General features: G+C 52.7%; 1 protein-coding gene across 1 annotated transcript; it reads right to left on the bottom strand.

Annotated features, from left to right (window-relative positions):
* Positions 1-7462: 7462 nt before the first annotated feature.
* Positions 7463-21801, bottom strand: LOC132590642 (H-2 class II histocompatibility antigen, E-S beta chain-like). Its single transcript, XM_060263610.1, has 4 exons — positions 21378-21801; positions 13251-13532; positions 12263-12392; positions 7463-7571 (listed from the first exon to the last, which is right to left on the bottom strand). Exons 1-4 carry the CDS (start codon positions 21799-21801, stop codon positions 7463-7465), a joined length of 945 nt encoding a protein of 314 aa, XP_060119593.1.
* Between the last annotated feature and the right edge of the window lie 201 nt (positions 21802-22002).

The raw sequence follows: 22002 nt of genomic DNA, 5'->3' as shown, positions 1-22002 counted from the left end.
ACAGAGGAGAAATCTTTTGAATGCTCAGAGTGTGGAAAGGGATTCAGAACAAGTGGACATCTTCAGCAGCATCAAAGAACCCACACAGGGGAGAAACCTTTTAAATGCTCAGAGTGTGGAAAGAGATTCAGTTGGAGTGGCAGTCTTCAATATCATCAGAGAACCCACACAGGGGAGAAACCTTTTGAATGCTCAGAGTGTGGAAAGAGATTTAGTCAGAGTTTCATTCTTCAAAAGCATCAAAGAACCCACACAAGAGAGAAACCTTTTGCATGCTTAGAGTGTGGAAAGAGATTCAGTCAGAGTGACAGTCTTCAAAGACATCAGCGAATCCACACAGGGGAGAAACCTTTGGAATGCTCAGAGTGTGGGAAAAGATTCAATCAGAGTGGTAATCTTCAACGGCATCAGAGAACCCACACAGCGGAGGAACCTTTTGAATACTCAGAGTGTGGTATGAGATTCAGAACAAGTGGGCATCTTCAGCAGCATCAAAGAACTCACACAGAGGAGAAACGTTTTGAATGCTCAGAGTGTGGGAAGAGATTCAGTATGAGTGGCAATCTTAAAAACCATCAGAGAACCCACACAGGGGAGAAACCTTTTGAATGCTCAGAGTGTGGAAAGAGATTTAGTCAGAGTTCCACCCTTCGAAAGCATCAAATAACCCACACAAGAGAGAAACTTTTTGAATGCTCAGAGTGTGGGAAGAGATTCAGTCAGAATGGTAATCTTCAACGGCATCAAAGAACCCACACAGGGGGGAAACCTTTTGAATGCTCAGAGTGTGGAAAGAGATTCATTCAGAGGGGCCATCTTCAACGTCATCAAAGAATCCACACAGGGGAGAAACCTTTTGAATGCTCAGAGTGTGGAAAGAGATTCAGTTGGAGTGGCAGTCTTCAATATCATCAGAGAACCCATACAGAGGAGAAACCTCTGAATACACAGAGTGTGGAAAGAGATTCAGTGAGAGGGGAAACCTTGAACTGCATTAATAAACCCAGCCAGGGAAGAAACCATTTGAATGCTCAGAATGTAGAAAAAGATGCAGTCTGAGTTTCAGCTTTGAATGGATTGCCATAGAGGAGAAGAAAAAGATGATGATATTGGATTTATATTCCACCCATCACTCTGAATCTCAGAGTGGCTTATGATCTCCTTTAGCTTCTTCCCTCACAGCAGACACCCTGTGAGGTGGGTGGGAATGAGAGAGCTCTATCAGAAGATGCCCTTTCAAGGACAGGTCTGCTAAAGCCATGGCTGACTCAAGGCCATTCTAGCAGCTGCAAGTGGAGGTGTGGGGAATCAAACTCAGTTCTCTGAGATAAGAGTCCGCACTCTTAACCACTATACCAAACTGGCTCCACGGATGTAATGTTAGTAGGCATTAAGAAGTGCTCTGTGGATTACATGTTATTAGTTATTCAGAAATCACATGATCCTCTCATCTTCAGCAACGTTAGTCTAAGTGCTGCAAGCAACTGCTTCAGTGCGAGTGTTGAATTGTAGAACATTGTAGTGCAGACTTTAAATCTCGTATGTGAATATATTGTATTCTTTGGTGTGTTATAGACTGTGAAATTGACATGATATATTGCTCTGCTATAAATGCGAGAGAGTTTGTAAATAAAGAAAGATTGAACACAAGGTCAGTAATTTTTTGAGAAGTGGTAAAGCAGCACTTTACCCTATCTCTGAGCCTCAGACCTCAGAGAGGGGCTATAGGGGAGTGGGTGGGGAAGGAGGGCCCTAACTGAGCCTGCTTCCCTTCTACTGCTCTGATGTTGTCCCTTTGACACGCAAATGGCTACTCTCTGGGAAACTTCTTTCCTCCCTCCCGGCCTGACACTATTTCTCTACATCCTGCTAGCCTTTTCCATCTTGGCACCATAAGGACAATCCCCCCCCCACCTTTGCGTTCTGCCCCGATGCAGTGTCTTTATCATGATTCTGGAAAAGGAGACGCCCTACCTAAGCGGGGAATCTCATGGACAGCTCGGGGTGGGGGTGGGGCAGAGAGACACACTCCCCCCCCCCACTCCCGCAAATCCCTGAGGCTCCGCTAGGTAGGATGGAATTCTTCACTGCCACAGGAGGTGGCGGCAGCTGCAAGCATAGCCAGCTTCAAGAGAGGATTGGATAAGCACGTGGAGCAGAGGTCCATCAGTGGCAGCCGCAGGGTCTAGATGGAATTCTGTCTGAGGCAGTGATCCAACATGGCTTCTCTTATGTTCCCATATCTGGGGCAGTGATGCTCTGTATTCTGGGTGGTTGGGGGGGCAACAGTGGGAGGGCTTCTAGTGTCCTGCCCCCACTGGTGGACCTCCTGATGGCACTTGGGTTTTTTGGCCACTGTGTGACACAGAGTGTTGGACTGGATGGGCCATTGGCCTGATCCAACATGGCTTCTCTTATGTTCTCATATCTGAGACAGTGATGCTCTGTATTCTGGGTGCTTGGGGGGTCAACAGTGGGAGGGCTTCTAGTGTCCTGCCCCCACTGGTGGACCTCCTGATGGCACCTGGTTTTCTTGGCCACTGTGTGACACAGAGTGTTGGACTGGATGGGCCATTGGCCTGATCCAACATGGCTTCTCTTATGTTCTCATATCTGAGACAGTGATGCTCTGTATACTGGGTGCTTGGGGGGGGGGCAACAGTGGGAGGGCTTCTAGTGTCCTGGCCCGACTGGTGGACCTCCTGATGGCACCTGGTTTTCTTGGCCACTGTGTGACACAGAGTGTTGGACTGGATGGGCCATTGGCCTGATCCAACATGGCTTCTCTTATGTGACACAGAGTGTTGGACTGGATGGGCCATTGGCCTGATCCAACATGGCTTCTCTTATGTTCTCATATCTGAGACAGTGATGCTCTGTATTCTGGGTGCTTGGGGGGGCAACAGTGGGAGGGCTTCTGGTGTCCTGGCCCCACTGGTGGACCTCCTGATGGCACCTGGGTTTTTTGGCCACTGTGTGACACAGAGTGTTGGACTGGATGGGCCATTGGCCTGATCCAACATGGCTTCTCTTATGTTCTCATATCTGAGACAGTGATGCTCTGTATTCTGGGTGCTTGGGGGGTCAACAGTGGGAGGGCTTCTAGTGTCCTGGCCCGACTGGTGGACCTCCTGATGGCACCTGGTTTTCTTGGCCACTGTGTGACACAGAGTGTTGGACTGGATGGGCCATTGGCCTGATCCAACATGGCTTCTCTTATGTTCTCATATCTGAGACAGTGATGCTCTGTATTCTGGGGGCTTGGGGGGTCAACAGTGGGAGGGCTTCTAGTGTCCTGCCCCCACTGTTGGACCTCCTGATGGCACCTGGTTTTCTTGGCCACTGTGTGACACAGAGTGTTGGACTGGATGGGCCATTGGCCTGATCTAACATGGCTTCTCTTATGTTCTCATATCTGAGACAGTGATGCTCTGTATTCTGGGTGCTTGGGGGGTCAACAGTGGGAGGGCTTCTAGTGTCCTGGCCCGACTGGTGGACCTCCTGATGGCACCTGGTTTTCTTGGCCACTGTGTGACACAGAGTGTTGGACTGGATGGGCCATTGGCCTGATCCAACATGGCTTCTCTTATGTGACACAGAGTGTTGGACTGGATGGGCCATTGGCCTGATCCAACATGGCTTCTCTTTTGTTCTCATATCTGGGGCAGTGATGCTCTGTATTCTGGGTGCTTGGGGGGGGAAGGCAAGAGAAGCGCTTCCGTTTCGCCCCTTCCCCCCCCTCGAAGCATGGCCCAGCCAAGTTTGGAGAAAAGAAAGGGAGAAGCTGCAGGCCCAGATCCAAGAGGCTCCCTCCAGATCCACTCACCCTCCAGGACGCTCCCCCCCCCCAAAAAAAAAGGAATCGGGAGCCTCCAGGGGGTGGGAGGGAGAACCTCAATGCTGGGGGATGGGAACCCAGAAACCTGGGAGGGGTGATGAACGCCCCCCCCCCACAACTCTCTCCCCCACCTTCTTCTCTTCAGTTCTGGCATTTCTGGACTGCTCTGCCTCTCCCAGGAACTGGCTAACGAGAGACCTTAGGCGGACTGGGGGGACCCTTCCTAAGAGCCTCCTGCTGCCTTCAGTGGCGGGGGGGGGGGATGACACGAGCCTGCCTTGCATGGTTGTTGTGAGAATTCTTTGAAGCTCATATACATATGGAGATCACATACGTGTGAATGCCGAATGCAGGACCCGTTTGGCCCAGGGGGCAGCCCCGCGATCCGAAGGGCTAGCAAAAAGCACAACTTCCCTGCAGGAGAGGCAGATTCTGGAACTTGGCCTGTGGATCGTTTCTTTCACCTTTGTAAAGATTTACAGCAGGGGTGTCAAACTCATTTGTTAGGAGGGCCGGAGCTGACATAAATGAGACCTTGTTGGGCCGGGCCATGTGTGTACCTATTCAAGATTAGGTAGCAGAGATATACACTTTATAAAGAACACAGACAAACACATACTTTTTTAAAAAAAAACTTAAAACATGCTTAAAATGTTAGCACTCATTGGCCTTAAAGGTGCTCTCTTTGCATTTCTCCCATGGGATCAAACTGGGGAAAGGAAACTCTGGCTCTTTACTTCCTTCCCCAGGGGACCAGGAGGGGGAGCCTCAGCCCACAGAAGGAAGAGAGGCTTGGCTCAGTAGCTCTGCTGTGCAATTGAGAGAGCCTGGCAAAGAAGAAGAAGATATTGGATTTATATTCCGCCCTCCGCTTCGAAAAGTCTCAGAGCAGCCAACAATCTCCTTTCCCTTCCTCCCCACAACAGACACCCTGTGAGATGGGTGGGGCTGAAAGGGCTCTCACAGCAGCTGCCCTTTCAAGGACAAAGTCTCAGCGCGGCCTACAATCTCCTTTCCCTTCCTCCCCCACAACAGACACCCTGTGAGGTGGGTGGGGCTGGAGAGGGCTCTCCCAGCAGCTGCCCTTTCAAGGACAACCTCTGCCAGAGCTATGGCTGACCCAAGGCCATGCTAGCCGGTGCAAGTGGAGGAGTGGGGAATCAAACCCGGTTCTCCCAGATGAGTCTGCACACTTAACCACTACACCAAACTGGCTCTCCGACACCAAGCAAGCTCTCCCCCCCCCCAGGGAGGAGCCTCAGCCAATGGAGGAGAAAGGGGTTTTGCTCTGTAGCTCCTGTGCGATTGAGCAAGCCTGGCAAAGCAAACTGATGCAGAAGGAAGCAAGAAGAAAACAGATGACAGCCAGTTGCTCAGGGGCCTGATAGGAGCCCTCCGGGGGCCTGATTTGGCCCCCAAACTGCATGTTTGACACCCTTGCTTTAAAGGGCCTCTTCAAACAAAATGCCAGCAATCAAGGAACAGCCTGATATTCCACTAATGGCAGAAGGGGACAAAATCTTCCTCTTGGGGGTCAGCCTGTGTGTTTCAAACTCAAAGACAGGGACCTCACAGTGTAGGGCAGCCCCCAAAAGGAGAACATATGAAGCTATCTTATACTGAATCAGACCCTCAAAGGTCCATCAAAGTCAGCATTGTCTACTCCGACTGGCAGCGGCTCTCCAGGGTCTCAAGCGGAGGTTTTTCATGCCTTTTTGCCTGAACCCTTTTTAGTTGGAGATGCCGGGGTCTGAACCTGGGACCTTCTGCTTACCAAGCAGATGCTCTGCCACTGAGCCACTGTCCCTCCTCCAGAGAAAGACCTCTGCCTGAGACCCTGGAGAGCCGATGCTGGACTGCGTAGACAAGACTGACTTTGATGGATCAATACTAACTTTGAGGGTCTGATTCAGTGGAAGAGAGCTTCTAATCTCTTCTTTGTCGAACCTCTGCCCTCCCCGCCCCACCCCCACCCCACCCCCCACCCGGTCTCCATCTGTTGCTTCTGTCTCATGGCTTTAATCTAGCTAAGAGACTATGGGTTACACTAAATCCTGTGTCATTACTAGCAAAAATGCTTTTGCCTCACTTCATTTAGTGTGGAAGATGGGTTTCTACCAATCTGACCCCTTGGATCCATGCCACATTGACCTTGGGACTAGACTACTGCAAAGCACTCTACATGGAGCTGCCCTTGAAGTCTGAAACTCCAGTTAGTACAGAAGGCTGCAGACTGCTTGCTATCCTTGGTTTAAGAGAGATATTTATATTACTCTTATTCTGGAGACACTTTGCTGGTTAACAACGAGTTCCTGAGTTCAACCTGCTGGCTATCACTTACGAAGCCTGTAATGCCTTTGGACCCCCCCCCCACCACCAAAACTTCAGGATCACCTCTCCTAATACCCCCCATGACAGCTTTCATCACCTGAGTGAAGCCTGCAAATAGACAGTCCAAGGAGGCTCAGAGAGTCACAGACGGATCTCTAGAGTTTGTTCTAATGCTTACTAGATGCTTCTTCCAATAGGTTAATGAGCAAGATGAATTCTGGAAATGACAAATTTACAAAACACTGATCTATTTTGCACATGCGTTCTCGGCCCCCTTGGATTTCGTGCATTTACCAACTCCAGAGAGAGGAGGGCAGGAATCTGAGCCACAGCATGCCCCCCCCCCAAAAAAGGAAAAGAGGATTTGAGTTCCAAATTCAGATGACGCTGCAATTGAGATGGTGGAGATGGAGGCTGAACACAGAAGAGCCCTTTGACAGGGGAGAAGGCCCCACACTCGCCACACAGCCCTTCCTTCCAGCTGGTGGGAAGAAAGTCATGCCATTTCTGTATTTGATGACAGAGGGTTACCAACCTCCAGGTGGGCCCTGGAGATTCCCTGGAATGACCACTGATATCCACACTGCAGATACTAGTCCCCCTGCTTTGGAGGGTGGCCTCCATGTTGTTCAGTCATGCTGAAGTGGATCTCCCCTCTGCCCCAGACTCCAGTCTCCCCAGGATCCTCCCACAAATATCCAGGAATTTCCCAGCATGGAGAAGAAGAAGAAGATATTGGATTTATATCCTGCCCTCCATTCCGGAGAGTCTCAGAGTGGCTCACAATCTCCTTTCCCTTCCTCCCCACAACAGACACCCTGTGAGGTAGATGAAGATATTGGATTTATATCCCGCCCTCCACTCCAAAGAGTCTCAGAGCGGCTCACAATCTCCTTTCCCTTCCTCCCCGACAACAGACACCCTGTGAGGTGGGTGGGGCTGGAGAGGGCTCTCACAGCAGCTGCCCTTTCAAGGACAACCTCTGCCAGAGCTATGGCTGACCCAAGGCCATGCTAGCAGGTGCAAGTGGAGGAGTGGGGAATCTAACCCGGTTCTCGGTTCTCCCAGATAAGAGTCCACACACTTAACCACTACACCAAACTGGCTCTCCGTCTGCGGAAACCCTGTCTGTGGAGGAATATCTTATGGGAGGAAGGAGGGAACATTCCCCCCCCCCACACGCACACACAGCCCTAGCAGGAGAACTCCCTTCCCTGAAGTAGTAAAAGAGAAACACAAAACAAGCCATTTCGGGGGAACAGCGCCAGGTGAGTGAAGTTCTTCCATCCATCTTCACTCCTTGCATTTTGCTTCCTCCACGGAAAGGAAAGAGGGCCTTGGTTGTAGGAAATGTTTTTCCAGCCAGCAGGATCCTGGGGCAGGAAGGGTTAACTGAGGAGTCCTGCCAGGAAAGAGGGAGGAGAACCATCAGAAGCCAAAAGTCAATCCCCAGAGAGGGGGGCAGGATCTTCTGACCTCACCTGAGCCCCACAAACCTCACCCACAAGACAGATTGTAGCACTCCCCACCCAGAAAGACTTTTTGGACTTTTCTATCCTGTCATGGTCACTGATGTTGTCCCGCCCTTTGTAACTTCACTGGGCTACTTTAGACAGCTGTTTAGAGGAAGGGAAAGAGCCCCGTGGCTCAGAGTGTTAAAGCTGGCTCAGAGTGTTAAAGCTGCAGTACTGCAGTCCTAAGCTCTGCTCATGACCTGAGTTCGATCCCTGGTGGAAGCTGGTTCAGGTAGCCGGCTCCAGGTTGACTCAGCCTTCCATCCTTCCGAGGTCGGTCAAAGGAGTCGCCAGCTTGCTGGGGGGAAAGTGTAGAGGACTGGGGAAGGCAATGGCAAACCACCCCGTAAAAAGTCTGCCATGAAAACGTTGTGAAAGCAACATCACCCCAGAGTTGGAAACGACTGCTGCTTGCACAGGGAACTGCCTTTACCCCGTGGCGCAGAGTGGTAAAGCTGCAGTACTGCAGTCGGAGCCCTCTGCTCATGACCTGAGTTCGATCCCAGCGGAAGCTGGTTCAGGTAGCCGGCTCCAGGTTGACTCAGCCTTCCACCCTTCCTAGGTCGGTAAAATAAGGACCCTGCTTGCTGGGGGGAAAGCGTAAAGGACTGAGGAAGGCCATGGCAAACCACCCTGTAAAAAGTCTGCCGTGAAAACGTTGTGAAAGCAACGTCACCCCAGAGTCGGAAACGACTGGTGCTTGCACAGGGGACCTTTCCTTTCCTTAGAGAAAGGGAGGATAAATACACCCATGCAATAAAAACAGGGAGGGGGAAACATTGCTGCCTGGAATCTCAGTGGGAAAGAGGAGGGCAGAAAAGGAAAAGAGGGATCTTTACCTGGGGGTGGTGGCAGGGGAGTTGCTGAAAGAGAGAGATTCGTTTTATTTATTTATTTGTAGTATTCAGACCCCGCCTTTCCTCTGAAGTCAGGGTGGCTCAAAGCAAGAATTAAAACAGGACAAGTCAAAAATCAAGACCACACCACTCAAATCTGCCCCTTTCAAAGATGCCAGCTATCCAGATGCCAGCAATTCCCCTCCCGAGCCTGGCAAAGAAACTTGTCTTGATGTGCCTCCTAAAAATCTCCAACTGGGGTCTCCCCCTTGCCTCTTCCAGGAGACCAACAGACAGGGAGGGAGCTGGAAGTGAGACCCTCCCCCCCTGGAAGCTAAGCTGGCCAGCCAGAGTGGGGAGGGGCAGCCAGAAAAGGCGGGCAGCCAGAAGACTGTGGTTGGCACCCAGGGAACAGCTGGGAGGAAAGGGCCCTTCAGGAAGAAACCCACAACCTTGAGGGGGGGGGTTGCTTTCTGCAGAGGGTTGAAGGCCCCCCTCCCTCCTCCTGAAACCTCGGACAAAAACATCTCCCCAGCTCTCTCCTCTGGGCTGACCAGGCACCCTTGAGCGAGTCAGACTCTCTCAGCCCTACCTACCTCACAAGGGTGTTGGCACAAGGCTACAAAGAGGAAGGGAGAACCCCGTATGCCGGATTGGCCAGGAATTCTCCACACGTACCCTGAAGCCAGTGCTCCCCATTCACACATTTTCAATACCCCTCCCCCATGGCCTCCCTCTTAAACAAGAGGGTCAGGAAGAAGAAATTGGATTTATATCCCACCCTACACTCCGAAGAGTCTCAGCGTGGCTCACAATCTCCTTTCCCTTCCTCCCCAACAACAGACACCCTGTGAGGTGGGCGGGGCTGAGAGGGCTCTCCCAGAAGCTGCCCTTTCAAGGACAGAGTCTCGGAGCGGCCTACAATCTCCTATATCTTCTCCCCCCACAACAGACACCCTGTGAGGTGGGTGGGGCTGAGAGGGCTCTCACAGCAGCTGCCCTTTCAAGCACAACCTCTGCCAGAGCTATGGCTGACCCAAGGCCATTCCAGCAGGTTCAAGTGGAGGAGTGGGGAATCAAACCCCGTTCTCCCAGACAAGAGAGCTATGGCTGACCCCAGGCCATTCCAGCAGCTGCAAGTGGAGGAGTGGGGAATCAAACCCCGTTCTCCCAGATAAGAGAGTTATGGCTGACTCAAGGCAATTCCAGCAGATGAACATATGAAGCTGCCTTATACTGAATCAGACCCTCGGTCCATCGAAGTCAGTATTGTCTACTCAGACTGGCAGAGGCTCTCCAGGGTCTCAAGCTAAGGTTTTTCACACCTATTTGCCTGGACCCATTTAGTTGGAGATGCCAGGGATTGAACCTGGGACCTTAAGCTTACCAAGCAGATGCTCTACCACTGAGCCACTGTCCCTCCCCTATGCAAGTGGAGGAGTGGGGAATCAAACCCGGTTCTGCCAGGTAAGAGTCTGCACACTTCACCACTACACCAAACTGGCTCTCTCTCTTTGGTCTCTCAGCCCGAACGCCAAATAAGAGGACACAGGTGGACTCCTCTCTGGGTCAGTCTGGTCTCCTCTGACCATCAGCAGCTCTTTCTCTGAGGTCTCCACAGTAGAGGGGCCTTCTCCATCACAGGCTATCCAGTTATTTTACCTGTACCTGCTGCCAGGAATTGCTACGTGCCAAACCAACACTCTCCCACTGCCCCACTCCCCCGGCTAGAATATCCGCTCTGTTTTCTGGCAGAGGCTAAATGGGTCCCACTTTCTGCCAAGGAATCAAATTAGTCTATTATGACTAAGAAACTTCTGCCTTCCCTTGACAGGTGATTCCTTGAGGGTTTTTTTCACATTTTGTAATCTACCTGGAGATTCAGTGAGGACAGCAAGCTATGAATTGAATTATTAGTATACATACATTATTGTTTTATTTTGATTCTATCCATCCTTATCGATTGGGTTTAATGACCATAATCTAGCTGAGACATTCAGTGTTCTGGTTTTGTGAATATAAATGCCCTGCTGGATCAGACCAGTCATGGCCCATCTACTCCAGCATCCTGTCTCACACAGCAGCCAGCCAGTTCCTGTGGAAGGCCAACAACAGGGCAGAGAGGCTGAGGCCTTCTCCTGAGAAGAGCATCAGAAGAGCCCTGCTGGGTCAGACCAGGGAGAGTCCATCTAGTCCAGCCTCCTGCCTCATACAGTGGCCAGCCAGTTCCTCTGGAGGGCCAACAACAGAGCAGAGAGGCCGAGGCCTTCCCCTAATAAGAACCTCAGAAGAGCCCTGCTGGAGCAGACCAGTGAGGGTCCATCTAGTCCAGCCTCCTGCCTCATACAGTGGCCAGCCAGTTCCTCTGGAGGGCCAACAACAGAGCAGAGAGGCCGAGGCCTTCCCCTAATAAGAACCTCAGAAGAGCCCTGCTGGATCAGACCAGTGAGGGTCCATCTAATCCAGCCTCCTGTCTCACACAGAGGCCAACCAGTTCCTCTGGAGGGCCAACAACAGGGCAGAGAGGCCGAGGCCTTCTCCTGAGAAGAGCATCAGAAGAGCCCTGCTGGGTCAGACCAGTGAGGGTCCATCTAGTCCAGCCTCCTGCCTCATACAGTGGCCAGCCAGTTCCTCTGGAGGGCCAACAACAGGGCGGAGAGGCTGAGGCCTTCCTAAGAACATCAGAAGAGCCCTGCTGGTCAGAAGAGCCCTGCTGGGTCAGACCAGGGAGGGTCCATCTAGTCCAGCCTCCTGTCTCACACAGTGGCCAGCCAGTTCCTCTGGAGGGCCAACAACAGAGCAGAAAGGGCGAGGCCTTCCCCTAATAAGAACCTCAGAAGAGCCCTGCTGGATCAGACCAGTGAGGGTCCATCTAGTCCAGCCTCCTGTCTCACACAGTGGCCAGCCAGTTCCTCTGGAGGGCCAACAACAGAGCAGAAAGGGCGAGGCCTTCCCCTAATAAGAACCTCAGAAGAGCCCTGCTGGATCAGACCAGTGAGGGTCCATCTAGTCCAGCCTCCTGTCTCACACAGTGGCCAACCAGTTCCTCTGTAGGGCCAACAACAGGGCAGAGAGGCTGAGGCCTTCCCCTAATAAGAACCTCAGAAAAGCCCTGCTGGATCAGACCAGTGAAGGTCCATTTAGTCCAGCCTCCTGCCTCACACAGGTGCCAGCCAGTTCCTCTGGAGGGCCAACAACAGGGCAGAGAGGCTGAGGCCTTCTCCTGAGAAGAGCATCAGAAGAGCCCTGCTGGGTTAGACCAGGGAGGCTCCATCTAGTCCAGCCTCCTGTCTTCCACAGTGGCCAACCAATTCCTCTGGAGGGCCAACAACAGGGAAGAGAGGCTGAGGCCTTCACAAAAACCTCAGAAGAGCCTGCTGGATCAGACCAGTGAGGGTCCATCTAGTCCAGCCTCCTGCCTCACACAGGGGCCAATCAGGGGCTTCAGAGGACCACCAGACTGGGGAGAGAGACCCTGACTGCCAGCATTGGACATCAGAAGTCTGCTGCCTCTGGAGATGGAGGTTCTTTTGAGTCACTGCAGCTGGTGGACTCACCCTCTATTCAAAAGCCATCTGTGCTCCCAAGACATGGCTATGTCCAGTGGCAGAGAATTCCACAGATTAACTGCTCATTTGCTAAAGCTTTTCCTTTGGGTCCCTTCATTTCTCCCTGTAAAGTCAGGCCAAGGATGGGCAGATCCCAGAGCAGAAGGGGGAGATAATGGCCCACCCCCCACCCACCCCTCTAGCCCCTCACCTTTCCTGCTCTTCAGGTACAGATAAAGCCCCACGGCCACAAAGACCAGCCCCAGAATGGCCCCCACGGCCCCTGTCCACACTTTGCTCTTGGCAGAGTCCGACGTCTGTGGCTCTGTGGGAAGAGAAGGAGGGACCCCCTGTGAGAAGGTGGATCAGGGCCAGATTCGGCCTTTCTGCTCCATATGTTTATCCAGTCCCCTCTTGAAGCTGTCTGTGCTTGTAGCCACCACCACTTCCTGCAACACTGAATTCCTTGATCAGTTCCGCAGGGCCTGCAAGACCACCCTTTTTAAATTAGCTTATGAATAACTGAAAATCCGCCATCAGCATCAACTAGAAGAGTGTCAAGGATAGCGTCATAATATGTTTTAGTTAATTGTTTTAATTCAGGCTTTTAAGGTTAATTTAATGTTTAATTTAATTTAATTTAATGTTTCTAATGTAACTGTTTTATTGTTGGTGCACCATTGGTCACCGTATTGTTAGCCGCCCTGAGCCTGCTTCGGCAGGGGAGGGCGGGGTACAAATAAAAATTTATTATTATTATTATTATTATTATTATAATGACTCTTTGGTGAAGAAGTGCTTCCTTTGATCTGTTCCAAATCTCATTATTTCATTGGGACCCCACTATTTCTTGTAGTGTGAGAAAGGGGGGAAGGACCTTTCTCTGCCTTCTCTGTCTCCTTAATAATATTCTCAATCTTTATCTTGTCACTCCTCAGTCGAGGTTTCTCCAACCTAAAGAGCCCCGACCTCTTTAACCTTTCCTCATGGGGAAGGTGTTTCATCCCCTTACTCATTTTGCTTGCCCTATTCTGCACTTTTCCCAATGCTATTGTCTTTTGTGGTGCTTTGGCTCCCTCATGGAAGAGGGGAGTCCTTGAGAAGTGGGGGAGTCGCTTGACACAAGTCCTTGGAACTCCCTTCAAGGGAGAGGGGAGAAGAGGGGAGCCCGTGATTCTCTTACCCCACTGCACGCTGATGGGTTCCTTCACACTTTTGTGCTCCACCTGGCAGGCGTAGACGTCTCCCCGCTGAGGCACCGTCTCCAGCATCACCTGGTACTGGTAGGTCCAGTCTGCGTTCTGGATCTCATCATCGTATCCCACCCCCTGTGTCTGCTCCTGCCCGTTCTTCAGCCACTTGATGTCAATCGCGGGGGGATAATATCCTGCCGCGGTGCAGATCAGGAGGGTGTGGTGGGCCAGGGGGTCTCCCTTGGTGGGGGAGATCTTCACCAGGGGCTCAACTGGAAGTGAGGGGGAAAGAGGGGACAATTGCAGAGATGGAGGAGAACCAGAAGAACACCAACAGATGGAGAAGAGGAGGACTTTCTCACGTCTGCAGCTGATGGATTTCTAAAGACACAATCCCTTGACCTCTCCCACCACCACAAGGATCCACTAACTCATATTCTGGCCCCTGCACAAAGAGACACACAAATGCACCTCTCTCAGATTCCTACAGTTCCTTCTTGCTTCCCAAAACACTAGGAGTTTGTTTGCAGGATCAGACCCCCACCCAGCCTGGGATAAGAATCCACCTGAAGACTCCCACAGAAGCAGCTGCTGGGTCAGTCTGAACTCTCTGGAAATGCTTTTCGACAGCAGAGACCTTGGACTTGCTGCTGCTGAAGAGATCTTTGGAAATACCTTGTGAAACTCTCAAGGGGATCCCTAAATCCTCCTTTGGCTCCTGCTGGAAGGTCGTCTCTGGCCTCTGGGAAGCTCCCAAGAAGGAGGTCTTCTTCTCCCCTTGGTTCTCCACAGCCTCTGGAGCTCAGAGTAGACCATCTCTGCACATGGAGGTTCCAATTCACTACCATGGCTAGTAGCTGCCAACGGATTTCCTCTTCAGCAGAATACAGTTGTTAGCATGTCAGACGGGGAAGAAGCGGGTTTGGATCCACAAACTGCTGTGTGGTACCAGAGGCCCAGCCTTCTTCTCCCAGGACGGTCTTTCAGAATGGTCCTTCCAAAGTTTTTTGCAACTCCCAAAGACAGGATGTTCCTTGGATTCCAATCTCTCTTCCAACAAAGATGGGGAGGCAGCTCTCCATCTGAGAAAGAGGGCCTTGCTGAGTGATGCCAAAAGGCCCAGAAGCTGCCTTATTGTTTACAGCCCCCCATAACCCCCTCCCCTGTCACCTGCATTGTCTTCACAAAAGATCATGGATTTACTTGGAAATGGAGGACCCTCTTGTAGAGTTTAGCAAGTTAGAAACACTTCAGTAATCATATTGTTAACTGCATTTTGTCAGTCAACAGGAAGTGACTTGTGTCGACCATAACCAGGCTGCTACTTAATGAAAAAGCCCGCCAAGGTTTGTATGTGGTCTTAGTTAAATCAACTGGAATTAAGTGTTGTGACTGCCTGGAAATCAAAGTATCGGCTATCCTGCATTTTAGGGCCTCTCCCCCTCTTTGTCTAACTTTTAGAGAAGAGACACCATCCCTTCTACAGTTCTTTAGCCGTAAAGATGTAGAACTTCCTGTCTGTTGTTTTCATCCCAGTTTACACTTCTCTCAGACCCCCTCCTCTTCTGAAGGGCTTATGCAACTTGATTCTAAATAGTTCTTCCCGGCAGCCAGCCCCTCCACACTTGTATGCAATATTTGCGGAAATCTGTTTCAAATGTGATTGAAGAAATGCACACCTACATGTGCAGAGTTTCTCTGTCCTTGCTTGTACCCTGGGTTGAGCTTGGTTGGCTTTGGGTGCGCCGTTGGACTCAAGTGATGTTCGCTCATCTGTTTGTCAGCTTTTGCATTTGTGTGCTAATTTGCTGCCATCCAATCGCCTTGATAAAGCCTCAGCTTGATGCATGAATCCCGGCTCTGAGTGGCCCTTCCATGCAGGGCGTGAGGAAATTCTCTTTCACTGTATCTGAGGAAGAGTGCACACACAAGAAAGCTTATAGCTTGAATTAAACTTTGTTGGCCTTCGAGGTGCCCCACTGGACCCAGACTTTGAGACCAAAGTACGAGAGCCTCCGTTTAGTCATTGTAGCTTCTAGGGAGACTTCGGGCTTGTAAAGTACTGGGGTCGGCGCAGTAAGAGACCAGAGTCGGAGAGTGATTTCAGCAAGCTTTACTTCAAGAACACCAACACAAACTGAGCTCTATTCAAACCTCCCGCTCCTTTTATACAATTCTTGCCCCCTTCTGATTGGACCTTAACTATGTACATGGATTGGCTATTTACAGAGGCCTAAGGGCCTATCAGGGTACAGTATGAGCCTAGATGTTGATTGGCTACTTATGTTTCAATCCTTCCCCTGATTGGGCACGCTTAGGCCTTCTCTGGAACCCTGGTGTGGAGTACAAGCTTGGCTTGTTCAGCTTCCCTCCAAAAGTAAGTTCCCTCCAAAAGTAACAGTTCTCCATTTGAACCTAGGACACAACACCCCTCCCCCCATAGTTCCAGCTATCAGGTGACATAGTCCTGGAGATATGCCGGAGGGCGGCGGTCTCGTGTCGAGCGTCGGAGCTCCGAGGGGACTGGGCGTTCTGACTCGGTTGGTGGTTCCGCGGCTGCAGAGCTGGAGACATCTGGGACGGCGGCCCCGGAAGACCTGGGTTCAGCTGCGCGGCTCACGGGGACTTACGTTGTCCGGATCTGGAGCCTCTGACCTTGGCTCCCCGGCAGGCAGGCGACCACAGAGTTGGTCGATGTGTCGCCTCAGGAGATGTCCACCCTCCAAGGTCACTGCATAGGAGACCGGTCCTGTGACGTGGTCCACCTTTCCAGGGAGCCAGGCGGGGCCAGTGGTGGCATAGTTCCGTGCCCACACTGTCTCACCTGGGTAGAACCCTCTGGGGGCTTTAAGGTGTTCCGGCGCCGGTCGCCTGTCTGGGGCTCGGTCAGGGTGCAGCTTGTCCAGCAGGGTGGTGATGCGGCGGCCCATGAGGAGTTCGGCTGGACTGCGACCTGTGGAGGCGGTGGGTGTGGTCCAGTAGGCCATTAGGAAACACGCCAAGTCTTTTGGCCAGTCTGAGGGGCCCAGACGGTTCAAGGCCTCCTTTGCTTTGCGCACCATCCGCTCTGCCTGGCCGTTGGTGGCTGGATGAAACGGGGCAGAGCGAATGTGCCTGATGAGGTTCCTGGCTAAGAAGTCCTGGAACACTGCGGACGTGAATGCTGTGCCGTTGTCGGTGACGATGGTCTCCGGCAACCCGTGGGTTGCAAAGATGGCCCTCAGAGCCGTGATGGTTGCCTGCGATGATGGCGAGGGCACCTGGACCACCTCCAACCACTTGGAGTATGAATCCACTAGTATGAGTAGAGTCCGCCCATGGAAGGGGCCAGCAAAGTCCATATGCAGTCTTGACCAGGGGGTTTTGGTGGATTCCCATGGTTGCACTGGGTCACGTGGGGGGTCAGGCCTTGACACCTGGCATGTCGGGCACCTTTTAACCCAAGCCTCAATTTCTGCATCGAGGCCAGGCCACCAGACATAGCTTCGTGCGAGAGCCTTCATGCGGACTATGCCCGGGTGTGCCTCGTGCAGGGCTCTAAGCACTTGGTCTTGCAAGGGTTTGGGGATGACGACTCTGTTGCCCCATAGTAGGCAGCCTTTGTGGGTGGATAGTTCGTCTTTCCGGGCTGCAAACGGAGTAAATTCCGGCCCAGTCGAGCCCTTGGGCCACCCCCTCCCCACCCAGTCCAAGACACGGGAGAGGACTGGATCACGAGCGGAGCGGGCAGCAACGTCGCGGGCGAGCAATGGCCTGTCCGGAAGCATGTCCATCAGTAGGATCTGATGAGCCGGGGCTGGATCGGGATCCACGTCAGGCAAGGGCAAGCGGCTCAGGGCGTCAGCATGGCCCATTGCCTTGCCCGGGCGATGCACTAGGGTGTAAGTGTAGCCGGCTAGAAAAATGGACCAACGGAGGACCCGTGGGGACAACACCTGAGGGGTCTGCCGGTCTGATGCAAAGAGGCCCAAGAGGGGTTTGTGGTCCGTATAGAGGGTAAAGGGCCGGCCGTAGATGTAATCATGAAATTTTTTGACGCCGGCCACAACTGCCAACCCTTCTTTGTCGATTTGGGCGTAGTTCCGCTCCGCCGATGAGAGGGTCCGCGAGTAGTACGCGATAGGGACTTCGGTCGCATCAGGGAGTCGGTGGCCCAGAACTGCCCCCACGCCATAAGGGGATGCGTCGCATGCAAGGACCAAGGGCAGGGTCTCGTCGAAATGGGCAAGGACGGAGTTGGACATCAGGAGGCCCTTGATATCCTGGAAGGCTTTAGCGTGCTGGCGGCCCCACGCCCAGGGTCGGTTCTTGTCTAGAAGCCGGTGCAGGGGTTCGGCCACCGCTGCCTTGTGGGGGAGAAAAGCATGATAAAAGTTTAGGAGGCCGAGGAAGGCCTGGAGTTCTTGCTTGTTGGTGGGCGCTGGAGCATCTCTGATGGCACGCAGCTTGGCGTCGGAGGGGTGGACCCCCTGGGCATCGATGGAGAACCCCAGGAATTCCACCCGATCCACGCCCAGGAGGCACTTCTCCCGTTTGACCTTGAGGCCGGCTGTTTCAAAACGTTGTAGGACTCCTCTAAGGCGGGCGGCGAATTCTTCAGGCGAGGCTGCAGCGATCAGCACATCATCGAAGAATGGAGTGACTCCGGGAAGTCCTTTTAAAAGAAAGTCCATGAGTTCCTGGAACAACCCCGGAGCCACACTCACTCCAAATTGCAACCGCTTTACTCTAAAGGCCCCCCGGTGGGTCACAATTGTTTGGGCGTTGGCCGTGGCCTCATCCACCGGCAGCTGTTGGTAAGCTTGGGCCAAGTCCAACTTGCCAAAAATTTTTGCGCCGGCTAGGGTGGCTAAAACGTGGCTGACGATGGGCACAGGGTATGCGTGGGCCTGAAGAGCCTTGTTGAGGGTGCACTTATAGTCTGCACAAATCCGCACTTCCCCACTGGGCTTGACTGGAGTCACGATGGGCGTTTCCCAGGCTGCGTGGGTGACAGGCTCTAGTATTCCCTGTGCAATCAGTTTATCCAGTTCCTCCTCAATTTTAGGCTTGAGCGCGAATGGAACTCGCCGCGCTTTAAGCCTAATAGGCCGCACTGTGGGGTCGAGGTGTAGTGTAACCGGGGGACCCGTGTAGCAGCCCAAGGTGCCATCGAAAACGGCCGGGAACTCTTCGCAAACCTTCTTAAAGTCCACTCCGACAGTCTTATTGACCCCCCTGATCTCTATTCCCAGGGGCTTGAACCAGTCGAGACCCAAAAGGTTTGTAAGGTGGTTCTTGACCACTAGCACTTGTAGCTGGCCCTTGAACCCCTTGTATTCGACTGGGACCGGGCCCACTCCCAAGATAGGCACCTTATTCTTCTGGAAGTCCACTAAGGTAAACCCCGGGTCCCTGAGACGAGGCCTCAGCCTGGTGGGGATTTTAAAAAATGTCTCTGCCGCTATAATAGATGATGCTGACCCAGAGTCCACCTCCATTTGGCAGGGCACCCCCCCCCGATCTCTACATTGACCCGGATTTTGGAGGGCCTGACTGGCGAGGCTAGGTACTGTACCGGGTATTGGTGGGCGTGGAGAGCGTCGGTCTCGAAGTCTGGCTGGCCTTCGGAGTGCGCAGATCTTTGCGGGACGCGTGCCCGGGATGTGGATCTGCAGGCGCAGGCGATGTGGCCTTCCTTGCTGCAGAGTCGACAGGTGGCATTCCGGAATCGGCAGGTCTTTCGCTCGTGCTGGCCCCCGCAGCTTGCACATGCAGGTGGTGTCTTGTGTCTCATGCCCTGTGAGGTATGGGTGGTCTTCCTTCCTGCTGAACGATAGCCGGTTTGTAGAGCTTTGTCCTTGTCTGAGTCCTCTGTAGATGGTTCAGGGTTGATCTGGTGTGCCGCAGCCTGTCTTGTCAGCCGTGGCCCTGCTGATCTGCCCTTCTCCCAGCTGGTGGCCACATCGATTGCCTTTGTTAGGTCGCACTCGGAGAGGGACAGGAGTTTCTGTACTAGTTTTTCGTCCCTCAAGCCCCATACAAACTGGTCGAGAAGGGCTTCGTTGAGGTCTGCGAAACTGCATCGGCTTGCCACCCGGCGCAGGCTTGTCAAGAACGCCATCGTGGTTTCACTTGCCTTCTGTGTCCTTTGTCGGAAGTCCCAGTGCCGGGTGAGCTTGGTTGGCTGGGGCTGGAAATACTTCTCCAGAGCGCTGATGATGTCGTCCACCGGCGTCTCTGAGAGCTTCCTGGGTTGGAGAAGAGCCCTGGCTAAGTCCACGGTCTCCGTGCCACACATACTGATAAGCAGAGCTCTCTGCATGGTAGTCTCTGTAATCTTCCGGAAGGTCAGGTATGACTGGAAGCCTTCGACCCACGAGTCCCACAGCTCGGGGCGATCGATGCTAAAGGGCTGCAGGAGGTTGGCTGGAGCCTCCATTCTTGGCAGCGTGTCTGGGCGGCTTGCGAGATGGGGTGTGCGCAGAGCGGAGGTGGGGACCCAGATGGCTTGGATTTAGCCACCTTTCCGTGTTCCTGGTTCTGTGGCTGGTTCTTACTGGCATCCCACCCTCGTCGCCAGTGTAAAGTACTGGGGTCGGCGCAGTAAGAGACCAGAGTCGGAGAGTGATTTCAGCAAGCTTTACTTCAAGAACACCAACACAAACTGAGCTCTATTCAAACCTCCCGCTCCTTTTATACAATTCTTGCCCCCTTCTGATTGGACCTTAACTATGTACATGGATTGGCTATTTACAGAGGCCTAAGGGCCTATCAGGGTACAGTATGAGCCTAGATGTTGATTGGCTACTTATGTTTCAATCCTTCCCCTGATTGGGCACGCTTAGGCCTTCTCTGGAACCCTGGTGTGGAGTACAAGCTTGGCTTGTTCAGCTTCCCTCCAAAAGTAACAGTTCCCTCCAAAAGTAACAGTTCTCCATTTGAACCTAGGACACAACAGGGCTCGATTTTTTTTTTAACTTTTCAAAGATTTTATTATTAACTATTTTGACAATACATTATCTTGTAAACCTCTATCATGTCAACCCGCAGTCGATGTTTCTCAAAGTAGAGAAAGAAGTATTTTTCTCCCTTTCTCACAATACAAGAACTCGTGGGCACCATGTTAGAAATGTAGAGAGTTCCGAGATTGGGGCCAAAGATTCATTGAAGTCCTGGAATTTAATGCGAGTTTTATGTGAAGAGGCTTCCAAGGCTAAGACTCTGGACTGTAAGCGTTCATTTTCTGATTTAAGAGCCTGGCAGCCATTTTGTAAGTTGGTGCTTATTTCATATGCTGAGTCCGCTTTATGTGTAACGCTTTTTGTAACGGTTTGTATGGATGTTTTTAATCCAGTCAGTTGCTCTAAAAGTGGCAAATAAGAGCTGACATGTTGCCCATCAGCTTCTGTTCCATTTTATTAAAGAGTGAGGTAAAAATCTCATCTTGTGATTGCGGGGGCTTGTTCTGTCGCCATGTTGTTGCTTCGTTCTGCACTCTCCTCCCTGACAAGACCCTCAGGAGCATAAAGATCAGGAATATATTCCGAGTCCTTCGGGCTCGGTCTGGTCTCACTGGATTCGATTTAAAGCTCAGCCTTAAAAGCTCCAAGAGAGAGATTTTTTTTTAAATAGATCAATTTCAAAGAACTTAAAACACCGAAGAATGACAGAGATGATGATGGAGGAGACCCACAAGGAGGGACACAACCCCTTGGTTCTCTGGGGCCTTGGGACCCCTCAGCATGGGGGATTATCACCTGCCCCCCTGAGACCCAGATGTCTGATGGGGGGGTCCAGAATCAATCCGGAGGCTCCTGCAGGGGTCTGGGGCCTCTTCTCCATCCCCACCCCACAAAGCTTTCCCCGCCCACCTCCCGGCCTTGGGTGGCAAGAGGGGGTGATGACAGAGAGAGCCCCCCCTCCAGTTCCTGCTGCCCCAAGGGGGGGGCCTTCCTGCCTCCTCCTCCTTCTCCTCCCCCACCTGGCCCTTTTCTCACCCCCAGACCCCAGACTCCCACTGGAGGGGACCCCTCAAGGAGGGGCAGAGGAAGGAGGGACAGGGCGCTCTGCCCCTTCCTCCGGAGACCCGCCCCCGGCTCCGCCCCCTCCCTCCTCCCCCCCTCCTCTCTACTCACCTGTCCTGCCCACCATCTGCCCTGTCTCCATCACCCCGTAGTTGTAACGGCAGAGAGTGTTCACCTGGGCCCGCTCGTAGTCCATCAAGTCCTTTTGGCTGTTCCAGTTTTGGGCGATGGGCTCGCCCAGCTCGGTGACGGCCTCGAACCAGCCACGGCGGCTGTCGAAGCGCACGAACTCCTGCCGGCCATAGAAGTACCTCTCCAGGTAGCACACCTCCCCTCCGGTCCCGTTGGCGAAGCTGCACTCACACTTCTGCTGGTATAGGAAATGGGGGGCTGTGGAGACAGGGGGGGGGAGCAGGGCCTGGTGAGGAGTGGCTCCGCCCCCCCACTCCCCCCCCCGCAGGCTGCTCCGGAGACGATCCCCCCCCCCCAAGCTCCTGGGCGGGGTGTCTCCCTCATTACCACAACTCCTTTGCATCTGCCACACACCCCTCACATCACCAGAAAGTGTACTAAATTACATAAGAACATAAGAGAAGCCATGTTGGATCAGGCCAGTGGCCCCTCCAGTCCAACACTCTGTGTCACATAAGAACATGAGAGAAGCCCTGTTGGATCAGGCAAATGGGCCATCCAGTCCAACACTCTGTGTCACATAAGAACATAAGAGAAGCCATGT

Source organism: Heteronotia binoei, unplaced genomic scaffold, assembly GCF_032191835.1.
Source record: "Heteronotia binoei isolate CCM8104 ecotype False Entrance Well unplaced genomic scaffold, APGP_CSIRO_Hbin_v1 ptg000447l, whole genome shotgun sequence".
Classification (NCBI taxonomy): Eukaryota; Metazoa; Chordata; class Lepidosauria; order Squamata; family Gekkonidae; genus Heteronotia; species Heteronotia binoei.
Note: the sequence above shows the minus strand (reverse complement) of the source record. Positions and strands in the feature narration are given on the sequence as shown.